Here is a 17,024-nt window from a genome sequence, read left to right on the forward strand (position 1 = left end):
TTCAGGTACACAATACATTTGTTATTTTTGCATTTTACAAAATAGTCACAACTGTTTTCCATGCAACACAGTTGCTTCAAGCTTGCATTTTATAAAATATTTAATTTGATCCTAAGCTTGACATCGTCAACACTTATTCAAACTCACTAAGGAAAAACACTTTCTGCTCACTATTTACAAAGCAGCTTTATGTCTGGTATTTACAAACAGCGATAAACCAGATCAGGTAAACATTAAAATTAACTGACAAAAATATTTACTTGACTCTTGAGAACCTCTTTAAAATACCAAGTGTCCTATCTGATCACAGTCACAAACAAGCATCAAATTTCCTTAATAAAAAAAACCCAGTACTACCTGTTGCTCATTTTGACCACAGCTGAAGTCTGTAGCTGATACACACAGCTGCACATATATGCGTACTGACAAGCAAACTAAATATAACAACAGAGCAGATCGCACAGGCAGTATTAGAACATATACATTAAGACCATTCACACAAAAAGAGCAAAGTACAATGATCTGACTCTCAGGAAGCTCACACACCATTTTACCTCATACAGGAAACTGCAGTATGCACCATTTGAAATCTTTGTGTGTAAATAAACAGAATGCAGAAGGACAAGTGTTTATTGAAACGTCTCACATTACTAGATCCCTCATGTACAACAGCGCTCAGTTCCATTTACTGCTGGTGTGGGGATAGAGGGAGGACTTGTGTCTCACAGAAGTCTTCTGGGGTCACCATAATATAGAGCGGAAGGTTTCTGCCTCCACACTTGAGTCCCCCTCCTCCACACCGAGGAGTCCGGCTGGAGCCACAAGGAACTTGGCGCTGACTCGGCGCTCCCTGCCTCCACCCATCTGCTCTGGGCTCTTTGCATCACTGCGGTGCATCTGTGCATTCTGTTTGGTGTTGTGTCTCGGGGAACTCTAGCTTCTCACACACCGTCAGTCTGAGGGGCAGGTGCTGAGCAATCTCATTTGGGTCTGTGTAGAGTGGTGGGGGTACGTGCTGTGGAGGCAAAAATAGCAGCAGTCAAAGGGGTGGCACAGCAGTGGTGGACCTTTCAACAGAATTCTCCAGAATCCATTTGCCAATTCTTGTATTTTTCTATAGTCTTCCCTATTTTCAAGAAATCACTTCACATACAACAATGAGGCATGAAAAACAAACACATGGTTAATGGCAAATTTATTTTAACTGGAATTTTCTAAATTTGTTCAGCAAATATTTAAATATATTTTCCACCCTGTGTTGCCGGGTAGGCTCCGGTTCCCCGTGACCCCGTATGGGACAAGCGGTTCTGAAATTTTCCAAAGTAACACACGACATGATTTTTCTCTATCTGCCCTTTAAAAAATGATGCAATACAAATTGAGTACCAAGCTCAGGGGTTCAAAATGGCTCCTCTTAAGTGGAATCAAAACAACCGCCCCACTGGCCTCAATGGGGAAAATATCCCACATATAAAAATATATATCTCATTCAACAATGAAATAACCAATTAATGTTGCACTATGTATACACATTCCGCAGAATCTTACCTTCAGTTCAGAAATTTTGCTTTCTCTTGTACTGAACTCTCTTAACATGTAATTTTTTCCAGCCTGGAGAAAAAACATAAATAATTAAAAATAAATGTAAGAGATTAATTTTTACAGTGATTTTTCTTTAAATCATAAATAATTGAGTTACTATGTATTGTGGAGACAAATTTATTCAAGTGTCAGAAGCAAGACAAGAAGCAGTCTCTGCTGTTAGTGATTTTTTAAAAGAGGATCTGTAGACATGTTTAAAAATGAAGATGAGTGTGCCAAAAAGGGGTCACTGTACAGACCTCGTGATAGATCCTTGTGTCATTAATCCGGATCAAAACGCCGTCTACTCGCAGGAAGAAGCGCAGCAAGACAAAGAAGCTAGTGGGCATAACCCTCTTCAAAGAAAAAAAGAAATGCACGCATCTCATCAGAAAGAATAAGTTTTTTTTTTTTTTTTTTAAATTAAATCTTCAGTCACTGTTCTGAACTTAACCAACATAAACATTTGTATGTACATATTCACAGTGACTCTGGGCAACTTAACACAGCGACTCACAATTTTCACGCTGATCATGGAAACCCCATGGTCGTGCAGCTCATCCTCAAACAGCAGCACGTCCTCAAAGAACATGATCTGTTCTCGTGCCTTCAGCTTCTCCAAGTCAATGCGTTCTGTCGTTGGTATCACCTTCAAGGCATGTCAGGAGACTGATTACTGAAAAGCCTTGCATTGTAGTACGAGGCAGAACATTTACATTTATTTATTTAGCAGACGCTTTTCTCCAAAGCGACATCCAATGAACTCTATGTAGTGTTATCAGCCCGCACAGCTTATTCACCAAGGTGACATACACTGCTAGATACACTACTTACAATGGGACACTCATCCATACATCAGTGGAACACACTCTCTCTGTCACTCATACACTATGGGGGAACCTGAACAGCATGTCTTTGGATTGTGGGAGGAAACCAGAGAACCCAGAGGAAACCCACGCAGACAAGGGGAGAACATGCAAACTCCACACAGACTGAATGGAGATCAAACCCATGTCCTCTGGCACCACCCAGGTGCTGTGAGACAGCAGCTCTCTTCGCTGTGCCACCGTGCCGCCCCATAGGGACACATAACCCTAAGGCTCCTGGTTCAAGTATTACGATGGTCTTTCTGCAGTACCTTCCAGTTAAATAGCAGTATGAACCGGAAAAACTGTATGCTGTGTCAGATAAAAGCATGTTTTTATTTAAATAATGTTGTTTTTTCTCCAAAGCCACTTGCATTAGGTTTGTACACTAAACAACATGCAAGTATTTACCCGTTTATAGAGGTGGGTAAGAGCAATCCAAAGTAAAGACTTTCATCAAGGATACTACGCAAGGAGGTGGGACTTTAACCTGGATTCTGAGAGTGGAAGGTGATGGTGCTAACCAATACATTACCTGCTCGCTGCATTAGAAAGAAAAAGCACACTGACCACACACAATTTTCTGCCTGAAACTTTTTCAAAAAGATACTTCTATTGGACAGTGCTGTAAAATTCTTAGTGAGAAAATTACTACTTACCTTGATCTTCAAGTCATCCCCTATCAAAGTGCCCCTGTAGTCAGTAGTGTACGTCCAGTCATAAGGTTTCACCACTTCTTTGGAGTGCTCCGAATCTGCTCTGTACATTTGTCACATGAAGACAAGCAACCAGACCATTTAAAATAGGACATGTTTACTGTTTAGTTACAACAGACATCTCTGCTGCATGGCAGAATTTACTCACCGGCTCTCTTGCCACTCCTGGGCACATGCTACTTTTACCGAATCCTCCATATTGTTGACACGCTTAAGGGCATCGATGGCATTGAACTCGATACCAAAACCATCCGTGTGCTGAATGTGTAGGAAATTGTCACCAAACAGCATCTCCGGAAGAGATGGCATGTGCATCTCTTCAGCTAAGCTGTAATGAAAACGTAAAAAAGTTTAAAGTCTGCACGTTTACATGTTTACTAATACCTGGGAGATCCAAGCTACAAAAACTATATTATCACTCAAAAGTTGAAATAAATAGTCAGTCAAATATCGTGTTAGAATGGCTAAATCTGTTGAAATGAAGGAAATAATCACAAAGAATGCAATTAGTGTTGTAATTACAGTGGGTTGACTAAATATTGGAAAAACAGTTTAAAAAGATGAACTTTGAAGAAACTTATGTGCAAGCACGTAGCAATGCAGTCACATGAAACTGAATAAACACCTTTCGTGAATCGGTTTCAACAGAAACTGTTCACCATTTACATTATAAGGTTGGAATTTATGGCAATTCTGCAATGAAAAAACAGCTGGAAGGAAGAAGAACAATTTGGAGCAATGAGCACAAGAATTGGATCAATGAGCAATGGAAAGTAAACTGGATCAACTGGTTCTTTTCCTATTTTCCTTACACATAGGCAGCCTCAAGTGTGGAGAAAGTATGTTTGATACAGTAGTTTGGAGCTGGATCAGTACTGGTAGGAGCTACCGTCTGATCAATAAGCTATGCAATCTTAAGATCTAACTGAGTATTTAATTTAATCTATGCTTGACCTTTGGAAGATCTGAGGAGCACAGGATGGTGAAGGTATCAACACTCTTTACAGGTGAAAGGGCTTGAAGGTTTCAAAATTACTCAATAGACACATCTTAGCACTGATCTGACAGCACTAAAATAAGCACTGCAGCTTTTCTGAAGGCAAAGGGAGGCCTTACTCCTTGTGACCGACTTGTTCTCCCAAACTCTGTTTCTGATACGTTGCCCACCCCTGCAGGATCAATAAAAAGAACACGAGGAATGCACTGCGGAGATTCTCACCGTTCAATGTCTTTTGACTTCATAATGTGCGTCTTTGCTGCGGTCACTTTCCAGGGTCCAAAAGTGAAATCCTGTTTGCTGCTTTTAAACCCATGAGACATCATGGCTGACAGGTTGGACAACATCTGCTGCAGCCAGGAGCCAACAAGCACGCTCAGTTTCCCCTTTACACCACAGTTACGAGCCCAACATTGGTACAGTTTCATCACTTGAGTTATCAGTGTTGAAAATGATGCAGTGAGTGAGTAAACCAGCAGTGAGTGCCAGAGAGGAGACACACACACAGTGACTTGACTGAGGCTCTACCTCAGGATGACAGCTCACTGAAATTATAATGACTCACAAGTATACAGTCCTGTTAAGTACTTTAACAGTTAACCAGGTAAACTACAGCGAGTTAATTGCCTTATGTGTCTGTTTAACCTGAATGAAGTCAGTTTCTCACTCGCCAAACATGCCTGTCACAACTGCAGAGCGCGACACATGATGATGCTAGCGAGTTAGCAACCTGCTGACTTCTGCCACTTCCACTCGTCGCCTGCACTTTAACACAGGTACCATGTGTTAATGTATTTCCCGGCGATATACCGTGTAACTTTAAAAAGCACAACGTACCGTTTCTTGTTTGTACAATTACGTTTAAAATTCTGTAGTGAGTGTCGCTCTAGCAGCAAACGTAGCGCTGTTCCAGAGATGTTCCCTCTAAAAGCTTCCGGAGTAACAACCGATCAGCCTGCCATGTAGTTCCACCTCAACAGCAGCGACTCATCTACATCTCACCTTAAAAATTTTTATTTAGTTTATTTTTTGTAAAAATAAACTTTCCCCGCACCAAATATGGTTCTGACACAGCCGCCTAGTAGTTCCTATTTCAGGCAACTCCTGAGAGCCGCTCTTTATTTGTTCTTATTTTTATGTAGTATTGACAACGTATTATAATACCTTCTTGCGGTGTTAGTTATGATTGAATTGTAAATAGTTGTGTTATAGTTGTCTTTTATTGTGTTCCCTATCGAGAGCGTGGTTGAGCGAATGCGTGGGAGTGCGCATGTCTGTGAGCGGTGGGAATCGAGTGAGAGAAGCCGAGAGCGAGCTGTGTAGGCGCGCGGTCTACGAAACCTCTCTGAGTTGTTATTGTCGTTAGTTGCAGACGAGACAGCAGTCCGTCCTCTTGTACAGAACTTTAATAAACCCCAGTCTTTTTGGGATTCATTTCTAGAGTGGCTCTGTGCTCTTTCGGAACATTACAGTATTTTTCCAGTTTACCGTTGCTATTTGGGTAGTATGGCGGCACAGGTAGCGCTGCTGCCTCACGCTTTGCTTGTTCGGGCTTGAATTCGGACATGGGTTCGAATCCAGCTCGGTTCGTGCAAAGTGAGCATGTTTTCTACATAGGTTTCCTCCCATGGCCCAGAGACAATAGTTTCAGCTGCATTGTGTGTGTGTGTGTGTTACTTTGCTCTGCTGTAGGTGAATAAGTTGCCGTAATAATCCGCACAAACGTTTCCCTCTCAAAATATGTGAATGGCCAAAGTGTTTAACCCTCTTTCGCTAGAAAAACTGACAAAAGGAATTCTGCAATGTCCGCTCACCCTTCTGGAACTTACTAGATAGTGCTGCCTGTTCACACCCATGAAATATCTGCAGCTTTTGTCTTTCTGCACTTGCTTCATGTATGTACGTCTCTATGCGTGTATGTTTCTGTATTGCTGTGCCCCAGTGCCACTCATAAAAGTAGTTAGAAAGAAATGAGTGATTGTAGGAGGTTTAGTGTAGTGTAGCCACCCTACTTTTTCTCTTTTCCCCTTCAGTGCCCTGTGGTGGCATTGGCTCCACAGACCACATAGACTGGTCTCAGATCTACCAATGCCACCCGGGAGACCCTCGGCACCTCACCTGACAGCTCCAGAGGTCTTTCTGGATGGAGGAAGGTGGAACCTACACTGGAAAATTACACACATTACATGTTTCAAAGACTCTAAGGCCAGCTGGTCTCCGTGTTTATTTAAGGCTTTTTAATGTAGGGGATTATTTAAGGTTTATTTCCTCCAGTTTGATGTCTCTCTGGTGTTTTTGTTTTCCTCTCCTCTTTTGCCAGCTGCCCACTTCATCGTAGTCAGGTACGTCAATGATGACTGTGTTTTAGTTAACTGTTTGCTTTTGAAATATTACCTCAGTTGTTGTTCTTTCATATATAATATTTTTTGCAAATGTGTATTACATATGATAGCGTGGCATTTCGATTACCTTGCAAATGCGCTCTGAGCCTATTGCGTGTCACGAAAGTTGCAACTGTAACTGTATGTTGCCTTCGATGAAGGTGTTAGGTAAATAGTGGGTGATAATTGTACATCTCTCTGGAAAAAGATGTCTGCTAAATGAGACCATAAATGTATTTCTGTGTAAACTTAAGCTTATGGCGCCGGATTCTATGTGATTCATACACTCCACCAATTCCCACTGTACACTACACTGTTACTGTAGGCCTAACTCACAGACAAGTCAAATCTCCTGTTTTTCTGTCCTTTTTCTAATGTACCTACAGAAAATAAGAAAACGAATGATTAGAAAACAAACCTATATTATAAAAAGGAAAAAAAAATCAAAATATTGCGCTCTACTTTGGTCTAAGTCATAAACATATTCAGGAGGAAAACATCAATCTTTGCAGATGTAACAGCAAAGAGACACAAAAGCCCCGGATGACATTTTAAATGAACACAGATATACACATCTACATTCTTTGCGAAACTTGTGACAATATTAAAAAACAGTAGATTTTAGGAATAATCTAAAAAATAATTTAGATAATAAAAAATTGTAAACAGGTAGCTAGTGAATTCAGCAATTTAAATGACAACCAAATTGATCCAATGTTAGTTAAATTTTGCCACTTTTATTTGAAGTGTGAAGTACAGTGACTATATACATACATTTTGTTAATATATTAATGTGAATTTAAATAAAAACATTACAGAAATATTTTTTAAAGTTAAATTGCTATTCTGTTACACGAACAATGTAGTGATTAACCAAAGTCACAGTCAGACTGTTGTAACCTTGAGAAAAATGTCAAACATAAGTATTAATTCATCCCCGAAGCATAGGCTGTGAGGCATGACATTTTATTAAAATACCAGGCTTCTCAACTCCAAGATGTGTAGCTGCATTTGGACAAACGCTGTGGAGGAGTCTGTGAGATTACATTTACTTTGTTTTTCTGCTGGTCCCACAGAACTGAGTATATTTTGTCATCTGCAGCAGGAGTAACCAGCTCCCGCTCCTGATCATTTCCAGCGTTGTGGACGGAGCCAGAGGTGTAACAGAGGAGCACTTTTTCTGAAAAAGAACACCTCATGAGGAGTCAACCTAAAACATACCTGCACAATCACACACTGTCTGAAACCACTTGTATCGAGCGGGGCTGCAGCAAACCGGAGCCTAACCCGGCAACACAGAGCGTAAAGCTGGAGGGGGAGGGGACGCACCCAGGACAGGATGCCAGTCTGTTACAAGGCACCCCAAGCGGGGCTCGAACCCCAGACCTGCCAGAGAGCAGGACCTGGCCAAGCCCACTGTACCACCTTGCCCCCGTTACCTGCACAATGCTAATTAAAAAACAAAACAGAAGTTAAATCTTACTTTAAGATGTTACAGCCCAGTGCTTCTGATGAAATTTGGGCCGTATTAGGGTGTAGCAAATTTCATGAATGTGTCGCACAATAAATAATAATTGCAATATCAAAAGCAAGTTCAAACAGACATAAACAGCCATCATAAGGCTAGACTGGAATACACTCTATTTAAATGTTAAAAGCAGTATGTATGACTTCAATGCGTATAAAAAGATGGAAAGGTTAGACTTACTGATGTTTTGATATTGGAAAAAAATGAAGAAAAAAGTAATCAGCAACACTGCAACAAACACACCAACCAAGGCCAGAATCTGCGGATCTGCAACGGAGCAGGATATAAGAAAAGTGTTACTGTGCAGAAAACAGGCTTTTCACAGAACATTCACACAAAGCTTTTTTTAGAAAATCAATTTTTTAATGACAGTACAATTCCATCGGGGAATGGGAATACCTCTAAAATCAGCAGTTTGAGCTCTGTCAGGAGTCGGAATGTAGTGGACAGTGATGGGAGTGGACAGTGAGGAGTGGTTCACCCAGCAGGAGTAGGGCACATCCTCAGTGTGCTCGGACTGCAGAGACAGGTGTGTGTCAAGGCTGAAGGATCCATCCGTATTGGCTGTGATATTTTTGTGGAGGGATGTGGTGTTGAGGGGAAGTCCATTCCAGAGCCACACCTGCTCTATTGGTGCTGGGTGAAAGTTCCTAGAGGAGCAGAGGAGCATGGGAACTCCACTGGGTCCCTCCACCTGGGACACAGACACCGTGGGACGAGCTGCAGTTACAGAACAGAGGCCCTTAAATTGTTACTAAAACTTAAGAAAAGTTCACGCTCACGTTAGACTCAATAATATTCGACAGTAAGTCTCATGTTATTTCATCGCTTTTTTTTTACTCACTGAAAAATGTTCTTGGGCCAAAAAGAACTTCCTAAGCAATAACACACGGTGGTGCAGTACATTTACATTTAATTAATTTAGCAGATGCTGTTATCCAAAGTGATGTACATCTCATAGAAAATACAATTTGTGTATTACCTTAGGAGAAAGAGACATAGCTGCAAATATGTGATTCCTAAGTACAGTTAATTTGTTTCCTTCATCATATGCACAGACGTTCATCACAGAAGTAGCTGCATAAAACTTTACCAGAATGTCGGCGATTCCTAATCACCTTCCCAGTAGCTTTTTTTTTTTTCTTTTGAGATACATATAAACATTTATGTTACATTACAGGAGTGGCTCTTTAAAGGATTGATCCGAGCATGATCATGAACATTTATGTAGGTAGTGCTGCTCTCTCACAAAACCTGAGCTGTTTCGGTGTAGGTTTCAGTTTGCCTCAGTTTATGCGGAATTTGCATGTTCTCCATGTGTGGGTGTCTTGTGGGTGCTCTGGTTTCATACCACAATCCAAAGACATGTATTTTCTATGAGATGTATATGGCTCCGGAGAAAAGCGTCTGCTAAATGAATAAATGTAAATATTTCAGGTGATTTGCTGACTCTAAGTTGACTGTGTGCATGTGGCTACCCTGCAATGGACCAGTGTCCCATCCAGGTTGTGCCCCGACTAGCTTTGCACCTGGTGTTTCCAAGATAGGCTCCAGACCACTGTGACCCTGACAAGGGAAAATGGTTAATGGAAATGAAAGAGATGAAACATAGTCTTTTCTTCCCAGAGGTAGTGGAACTTGTGCCATTGAAAACTCCATAACCTTTGCATAACATCTGAGTTGTAAAGGCCACTTAACCACAATAGAATTTTAGAACGGGCCACATTGAGTGTTAGGATTCATACTAGTACAGGTGCTCATGATGTCAAAGAGTACCTTTAAATAAAATTCCAAAAGAAACATTAAGGGGTGGTATCAGATGACATAGGCATCAGCGCAAATTTTACCGAACACTTCTCTCCAAAACAACATATAATGGTAAGCTCCTTTACTGCTGGGTAATTTTTACTGCAGTGGTTTAGGGGAAGTACATTGCTCAGGGGTATTATAACAGGAAGTGGGATTCCAACCTGCAAACCTGAGTTTGAGGAGCTAATTTAACCGTTGTGCTGTCGCTTGCTCTCATTAGAACTAAGGTACCCATGACCACTGGGCTATGGTTTCTGTCCATGCTGAATACATTAAACAACTAAACTGACATTCTTAGTGATCAAAGCACCCTGCACAGGCTTATTATATTCCACTAGAATGGTGCTTGGACTCCTATGAGGTTTATTTTTCTCCCAATTCCCTTGTCTGGGTTTTTGTTTTCTTCTCCTCAATTGTCAGGTGGCTTATTTCTGACCAGTATCCTGTCAGTCTGGGTTCTCTGTTTAGTTTGCATTATATTATTTGTCACTTTCTGTGCTTTGAAAAACAGAATATGTGCTCTTGTTGTGCTATACAAAAATCATCTGAATTACATTTACATTCCTTTGTTTAGCAGATGCTTTCCTGAGCAGCGGAATACATAATATATAATTTGTTATATATTATTATTTTGTGGAATTTAGCGGACACATTTGTGGAGTTTGACTTGCATTGCTTGATACTCTGTATAAAACTCCCTACAATTATCCATCCATTTATACACCTTAGCAAAGTAAACAGACATTTTGTTAGTCACCAGTTAAACTAAAACACATATTTGGATAGAAATTTGAACACCTGGAACAGAAAACTCCATACAGAATATGCACAGATCGAACCCACAGCCAGCGGTACCATCCAGGTTACGTAAGACGGCAAGAATTCACCAATATGCAGCTCATTCAGTTCAATGTGAAATAAGACAAATGATCCTCATTTTTACTGACAGTTAATGTCAGTGTTCATGTACCATGCACATTATATCTTTTCTATATCTTTATCCGCTTTCTATTGTCATGTGATAGTACAATTTCCATACCTGTTACTTGAAGAGATATGTTGCAGCTGTTTAAAAGGATCACAGGTGCAGGTTTCATTCGCTTCACTTCACAGATGTAAAAATCCGAATCGTTTATCCGAAGTCCATTAATTGTAAAATAGACAATCCCTTTTCTTGTGTCTGCGTGTTTTCTTATCCTGCTGTTATTACATTTTCCCATGTTGCTGTTGTTATTGTTAATTCCAAATTCACACAGCGCGGTCTTTCTTCTGAGAATTGCGTACAGTGAATCACTGGTGTTGAATGGACACTCGAACGTTGCCTCATTTCCACTGAGTGCAGTCAGTACTTTGGACTCTCCTGGAACACTCTGCAGGATCATCATCACTGCAGGAAAACACACAGGGATCATTGTATTAATGTTTTTTTTTTCCTGGAAATTGTTATTCTCTCTTGTCCCAGAGAAATTGACAGCCTTCATTGTATTTTGGATTGCGATCATAAATAACATGTTCTTCTTATTTAAGTGCAGGAACTATGGGCATCTTGTAACAAATATACAGTGTACAGACAATGCACAGGCAAATATGTAGCAAATAGATTTCTGTCTTATTTTGGAAGAAAGAGACCCAGTCAGGAGAGCTATTGATGTGACGCTCAAATGATCCATTCCACGTTTACTCATTTGTGCCACTTTGTCAGGTACTGTTACAGACACAGGGTGCTGTCAGTGGAAGAATGTTGAGAGGTACCTGCAGGTAGGCAGAACGTGACTCTCAATAAAATGTTTAGCCTCCAAGAAAGACAGGATCTGGACATCTTGACCTTGACATGCCATAGATCAGGGAGACAAAGAAAGAGATGAGAGAGGAAAACCAGCAAACAGCTGAACGGACTCAGTTCTGAGTACCGTGGACACAAATGTTTCTAGACCGAAGACACAGGTGGAGGACGGAACATTGTGAAGACACTCAGTCTATCAGCTCAATGACACTTAACAGCAACAAACTGCTAAAGTCTTTGTTTGCTTTTGATCCGCCCACACTTTTCATACATTTAGGCAGAAAAGGAGGTGAAAGTGTTGCTGAACTTCATACGGGAAGCAAAACATCCTTTCATATTGAGTTACTCATTGCAAATTTTCAGTTAGTTTCTTGATTTTGCTCTTATAACATTGCAGAGAACTGTATGCAAATTGATTACACACAAACAAGTAAAAAGTTATTTAATGAATTATTTAATGAAAAGTTTACCTTGTTCCTGTCAGTTGACTGTGATGGTATGACAGACAGCGGCGACAAGGTTCAGTGCAGAAAGACACACACTGCAGACTGACATGGTAGCATTGGGTGCTTTATATGGTCAGGGGTGGAGGGATGGCTGTTTGGCGGTTGTGGTGCTGTGGGGAAGTCAGGTTTGCAGAGAGGAGAGCTGCATCTTGTGGGTCTTACTGGACCCAGGGCTTAGACACCATCAGGTAGTGTAGTGAATATTAAAGATCTCATATATACAGCAGCCTGGACACATTTCTCACGTTTGATTAAATGACAATAAAGGGATCAGCATTAGATACTATTATATAATTTGCAATTATGCAATGCATTATTATATTTTGCTTCTTAAAATTCAGTCCTTTCTTGTGTCATTAATGGAGCATCATCATTCATTCATTCATTGCATAAATGCCACTGGATAGTCATTAAACACGAAATATTACTGGATCTCAGTGTGAATAAGCTTCTCTTCTAATAACTCCAACTGAGAGTGAATTATCGAACAACCAAGTATTGTTAAAACGACATTCGGAAAAAACTAGTAATACATTTTTACTGGAGCCTCCTTACAGCAAATAGAACTATAAATAAACACTTTTTATACATAATCATAGTTGCTACGGTCAAGTTTTTACAATCTTGCTATACATGTTTTTTGATCTCAAGTGCATGATGAATGTATTAGTGTTTGTTCAATAATTTTTTAAATAACAATTTGTTTAATAATGGAAAAGCCTTTATGCAGTTACTTGTATAATGTAGACTGGTTCATATGGTGGAATGTGACAAATTAAGTGTACTCTACAATCACACGCCTACATCCAAATCTCTCCTGCTGATGTAATGTACTCCTTGTATTTTTTCTTTGAGATGCAGTTCGCTTTGGAGAAAACTGCTGAATGAATAAATATAAATGTAAATGTATTTAAACATAAATATAGAAATGTAAATGTATAACCATCTTATAGAAGTTGTGACTATGGATAATTTTTCTTTTGAATGTGCTCTGTGGATGTGGTTTTTACAGCTCAAAAGAATTCCTGCTTCAGGCAGCGTTCAGAAAATAAACCGTAGTGTATTTCCTCTTTTGATAAATGATAATCTCCATCTAAATTATTTTTATAGATGGACCATAATGCAGTATATGTAGGACAAAGGAGTGCTGAAGAACTTCAGTTCAGAATAATACACTGGAACATACAGGATACATGTGGTTAACATGAGTGATGTCAAATCTTATGAAATGCATGGGTCTTCACTGAATGCGAACCACCAGTTATGACCACATTTGCAGTTCTTTACAGCTCTGTTCTTGCACCTGTCTACTGCTTTCTGCTAAGAAACACCCACAAGCAGTCAAACAGCAGCAGTAAAATTTCCCATGATGGGGCCACTCAGCTGAAGAGGACTGAGAATGAATTCATATACGAATAAAGCTGCAGCCTCCTTAGGCATTGCTGTGCCTGCACTCCTCTGCACTGTATTCTCCTTGTGTGTGCTTGCTACCATCACCACCAGAATGGTTAAGGGATCCTTGGACAGTCCGACTCTCGAATGGTGCCTCATTGCACTGTTTGACTCAAAATAATCGAGAAGTTCAATGCAAAATCACAGTTTGCAATGTTATTGTCCTACATAAGGAATACACTTTCGCCAAGGTTGTGTCTTGTGGATTGCTATCTCTAGGTGAGGGGGAGCAGTTACCCTCAGTGGAGGAGTGCAAGTATGTCAAGGTTTCGTTCACGAGTAATGGATCGAGAGGTGGATCGGTGCTTTATCAGTTATTTTGCAGTCACCGTTCTGGTCTGTTATGGTGAAACTCAAGCTGAATATTTGGACAAAACTTTGGGTTTACCACTCAATATATGTTTCTGTCCTCACCAATGGTCATGAACTTCGGGTATTGACTGAAAGAAAGAGATTTCAGATACACGTCACTGTGAAATAAGGATTTGCTGCAGGATGGGCTGGGTCAGGGAAAGTCCTGGAGCAGAATTTTGTTACTCCTCCGGGTTGAGGGACTCATTGTGAGGTGGTTTGGGCATATTGTAAGAAGGTCTCCTGGGTGCCTGGGTGTGGGTCCCACTGGGAGGAAACCCCAGGGCAGACCCAGGACATGCTGGAGAGATTATAAGGGTGGTCTGGGAATATCTAAGGATCCCGCAGGAGGAAGGGAGCTAGAGTGTATGGCTGGTGATAGGAAGGTGTGGGCCCACTTGTTCTGCTTGCTGCCTCCGCCACCCTTACCAGGAAAAGTGGAAGGAAACTTACTGCGTGGCTTTTTAGGGCATGTTATAAACACCATACAGATACATTCCATACTCATACATGTACAAGACAGCAAGTAAATCATTCCTGTGAGTTAATATATTACCCCTTTATTTTTCATCTTAAGATGCTTGTTTTAAAATAGACAGTGATGGCACAGATCACTTTTTTACTGAATTACTGTATTACTTTTCTATAATCCAGAACAGCCCAGACTGTAATGTGTAACAAAGACGTCTATTTTACAGCTCATAAAGTGGCTGCCCGAGGTTTTGCTGTCACTTTTCACTGCAGCATTAAAGCCATGGTGTGTGTCGCACATGAAACCACGGGAGGAAGAGGAAACCCTCGGAGTGAGTGCCTATCAGTGCTTTTCTATTCAAAAAAGTGCTTGGAGGAGCCGATCTTGTGACGGGAAGTTGCAGATTGGATCGGTGCTCTGGTTTTGAGGGTCTGGGCTCAGAATTCGGTTTGGGATCCGTCTCTCACCCTCTTTCTGCATCCTAATCGGCGGGAACAGGGGTTAAAAAGAGGCGGTTATTAGTACTAGACGTGAGTACTTGGTCCTGCTCCAGATTACACTAGAACGTGTGACGTTCAGTAACAAAGATCAAAATCAGAGATGCTATTGCAGCTAAGTTTCTAATGACCCTTTCAGTAGGTATTTATTATTCTCTCAAGCAGAGATCTATTGAACTGTAAAAGCCGAAACCGTACATTTGACCATTTCTGTAACCTTACTGTAGCCGACAGCACATCTATAACTTCTCTGTAGCTCTGAAGAATCTGTCATCAGTCACGAAGAGTTATCTTGTAATTTCTCTGAGGAAATTTTCAAGGTCTTAGGAAACATCGACAGAAGATCTTTGTCATTGATAATGCTTGGACCAGTTTAATTTCAAAGTGTTTTTTAATTTTATGACTGTAACCACTTGAATACCTGTTTGAGCTCCATCAGGAGTGGGAATGTAGTTGACAGTGATGGGAGTGGACACAGACACCGTGGGATGAGCTGCAGTCACAGAACAGAGGCAAAGAGCAGTGGACACAGAATGGTTAATCTCCAGCAGCTTAGAATTTATAGTGTAATGAAAATATCTACAAAATCCAATGCAAATGTAATGATTCTGTTGATCCTACAATGCACACACCTCTACATCTCAGTGGCTGAAAACTAAGAAGTGGTTCAAGAAACAAGAAAACAAGGCCCAATAAATATCTGCAGTAATTCTTATTGCATCTCATTGCATTAAGAGCCCATGATTATGATGGTACTTCACTGTATACCCACAGCAACAGGAGAAACCAGTTAAGAAGTACTTATATGACATGAAGTTCCAGCTGATGGTTGAGTATTTCCAGTGTTGGTGGAAGAATGATTTTTGTTACAGAACATTTTTAGATACCAGAGTCAGTGAGCTGGAGATCCCTTAAATAAGGTTCAGTAGGGGTCTCTGTATGATATGTTATAGATGTTGTTTTGTGTCACACAGCAATGACAGAAACCTTGAGTTTTATTCCATTGAAGTATAAAAGAATGAGAATGCTCCAGAGAATGATAACATTCAAGACAGAGAAGATGGACTGTGCTCCCACTGATCGCTGTGATGTTTTTCATGGACTTTGAGCACCTCGACTGCACCTCAGGGGCAACCACCTCTGCTTGAGACAAACCACATGATCACAATGCAAGTCAAAACAACAAATATTAGCTGTAAGGAAATAAGTTAAATTTTTCTACTGTACTGATGTAACATTCAAACTGTCCTTTCCTCCACATGAGGTACAGTAACTGATATGATTGATAGATATGGGGGTTACAAGTGTCACATGCACCCAGCCAACACCTGCCTCTCATCAAGGCGGCAGGGTTTAAAAGGACCGGGAGTCCACGCCTCATTGCGGAACCTCTCATGAGCAACCGCAGTTCCACTCTCTACAGCGAACCCGTTCATTCTATGCCTTGCTCCTCTGGCTTCTGACCTTGCTTAGTTTTCATCGATTGCATTTCTTGTCTGTCCCTGAAACTCTGAACGCATATCACCCGACCCACGCCTGTCCCCAACTACTACTCTTGTCTTGTGTTTTTGCACTTTGTTGCTCATTAAACAGAACCTGCGACTGGGTCCCACTCTCCTTCGCTCCGGCTTCCATTGTTTTGCCATGACAGAAGGTTTCGCATTCACCAAGGGATCCAGCAGTTCTGGATCAGCTGCAGACTGCAGTCACCGCCCAGGGAGTCCTCCTGGGCTTGCACGACCAGACCCTGAAACAGCTCTCTGAAACCCTATGGGAACTCATCCTGGCTCTCCAAGTGAAAGGCATCTTGGAAGCAGTAAGCAAGGAAGCTGCCTCAACCCCGCCCCCTTCAGCTCTGGTTTCTGCGTCAGTTCCCGTTGCGCCGATGCACGCCACGGACCCATGGCTGGCCACGCCCAATAAGTACAACGGGAGACCAGACGTCTGCAGAGGCTTCCTGCTGCATTGCAAGCTGGTATTTGCTAGCCAGCCACATACGTATCAGACTGAAAATAACAAGATTACCTACCTGCTTTCCCTGCTGACTGGTCCGGCGCTGAAATGGGCCACAGCTGTTTGGGGGAA

General features: G+C 41.1%; 2 protein-coding genes and 1 long non-coding RNA gene across 5 annotated transcripts; all 3 read right to left on the reverse strand.

Annotated features, from left to right (window-relative positions):
- Positions 1-35: 35 nt before the first annotated feature.
- Positions 36-5,083, reverse strand: tiprl (TIP41, TOR signaling pathway regulator-like (S. cerevisiae)). Of its 2 annotated transcripts, none has more exons than XM_018755186.2 (8): positions 4,998-5,083; positions 4,383-4,507; positions 3,312-3,491; positions 3,107-3,206; positions 2,099-2,230; positions 1,842-1,937; positions 1,549-1,611; positions 36-1,015 (listed from the first exon to the last, which is right to left on the reverse strand). In XM_018755186.2, exons 2-8 carry the CDS (start codon positions 4,505-4,507, stop codon positions 884-886), a joined length of 828 nt encoding a protein of 275 aa, XP_018610702.1. In that variant the 5' UTR covers positions 4,998-5,083; the 3' UTR covers positions 36-883. The 2 variants fall into 2 exon arrangements, with proteins under 2 accessions (XP_018610702.1, XP_018610701.1); XM_018755185.2 differs by having other exon boundaries at positions 4,383-4,510.
- A 2,331-nt stretch (positions 5,084-7,414) lies between these two features.
- On the reverse strand, positions 7,415-11,062 carry LOC108936133 (DLA class II histocompatibility antigen, DR-1 beta chain-like). Of its 2 annotated transcripts, none has more exons than XM_018755226.2 (4): positions 10,918-11,062; positions 8,469-8,789; positions 8,250-8,336; positions 7,415-7,721 (listed from the first exon to the last, which is right to left on the reverse strand). In XM_018755226.2, the coding sequence occupies exons 1-4, from the start codon at positions 10,973-10,975 to the stop codon at positions 7,528-7,530; spliced, it is 660 nt and encodes a 219-aa protein (XP_018610742.2). In that variant the 5' UTR covers positions 10,976-11,062; the 3' UTR covers positions 7,415-7,527. The 2 variants fall into 2 exon arrangements, with proteins under 2 accessions (XP_018610742.2, XP_018610743.2); XM_018755227.2 differs by having other exon boundaries at positions 8,469-8,763; positions 10,918-10,980.
- Positions 11,063-11,066: 4 nt separating this feature from the next.
- LOC108936150 (uncharacterized) lies at positions 11,067-12,175 on the reverse strand. The gene is made up of 3 exons (XR_001966257.2): positions 12,132-12,175; positions 11,631-11,703; positions 11,067-11,265 (listed from the first exon to the last, which is right to left on the reverse strand). It is a non-coding gene; the product is annotated as an uncharacterized LOC108936150 (long non-coding RNA).
- Positions 12,176-17,024: the final 4,849 nt, after the last annotated feature.

This window comes from Scleropages formosus, chromosome 4, assembly GCF_900964775.1.
Source record: "Scleropages formosus chromosome 4, fSclFor1.1, whole genome shotgun sequence".
NCBI lineage: Eukaryota > Metazoa > Chordata > Actinopteri > Osteoglossiformes > Osteoglossidae > Scleropages > Scleropages formosus.

Excerpts from the sequence above, each read along its gene's own strand:
- tiprl (XM_018755186.2), bottom strand. The coding sequence starts at position 4,507 with ATGTTGTCCAACCTGTCAGCCATGATGTCTCATGGGTTTAAAAGCAGC. Across the intron at positions 3,492-4,382 it reads AAGTCAAAAGACATTGAACG|CTTAGCTGAAGAGATGCACA; the intron begins GTGAGAATCTCC and ends TTTTCATTACAG. Across the intron at positions 1,938-2,098 it reads CCATGATCAGCGTGAAAATT|AGGGTTATGCCCACTAGCTT; the intron begins GTGAGTCGCTGT and ends TTTTCTTTGAAG.
- LOC108936133 (XM_018755226.2), bottom strand. The coding sequence starts at position 10,975 with ATGAAACCTGCACCTGTGATCCTTTTAAACAGCTGCAACATATCTCTT. Across the intron at positions 8,790-10,917 it reads CATATCTCTTCAAGTAACAG|CTCGTCCCACGGTGTCTGTG; the intron begins GTATGGAAATTG and ends CTGTAACTGCAG. Across the intron at positions 8,337-8,468 it reads TCAAACTGCTGATTTTAGAG|ATCCGCAGATTCTGGCCTTG; the intron begins GTATTCCCATTC and ends GCTCCGTTGCAG.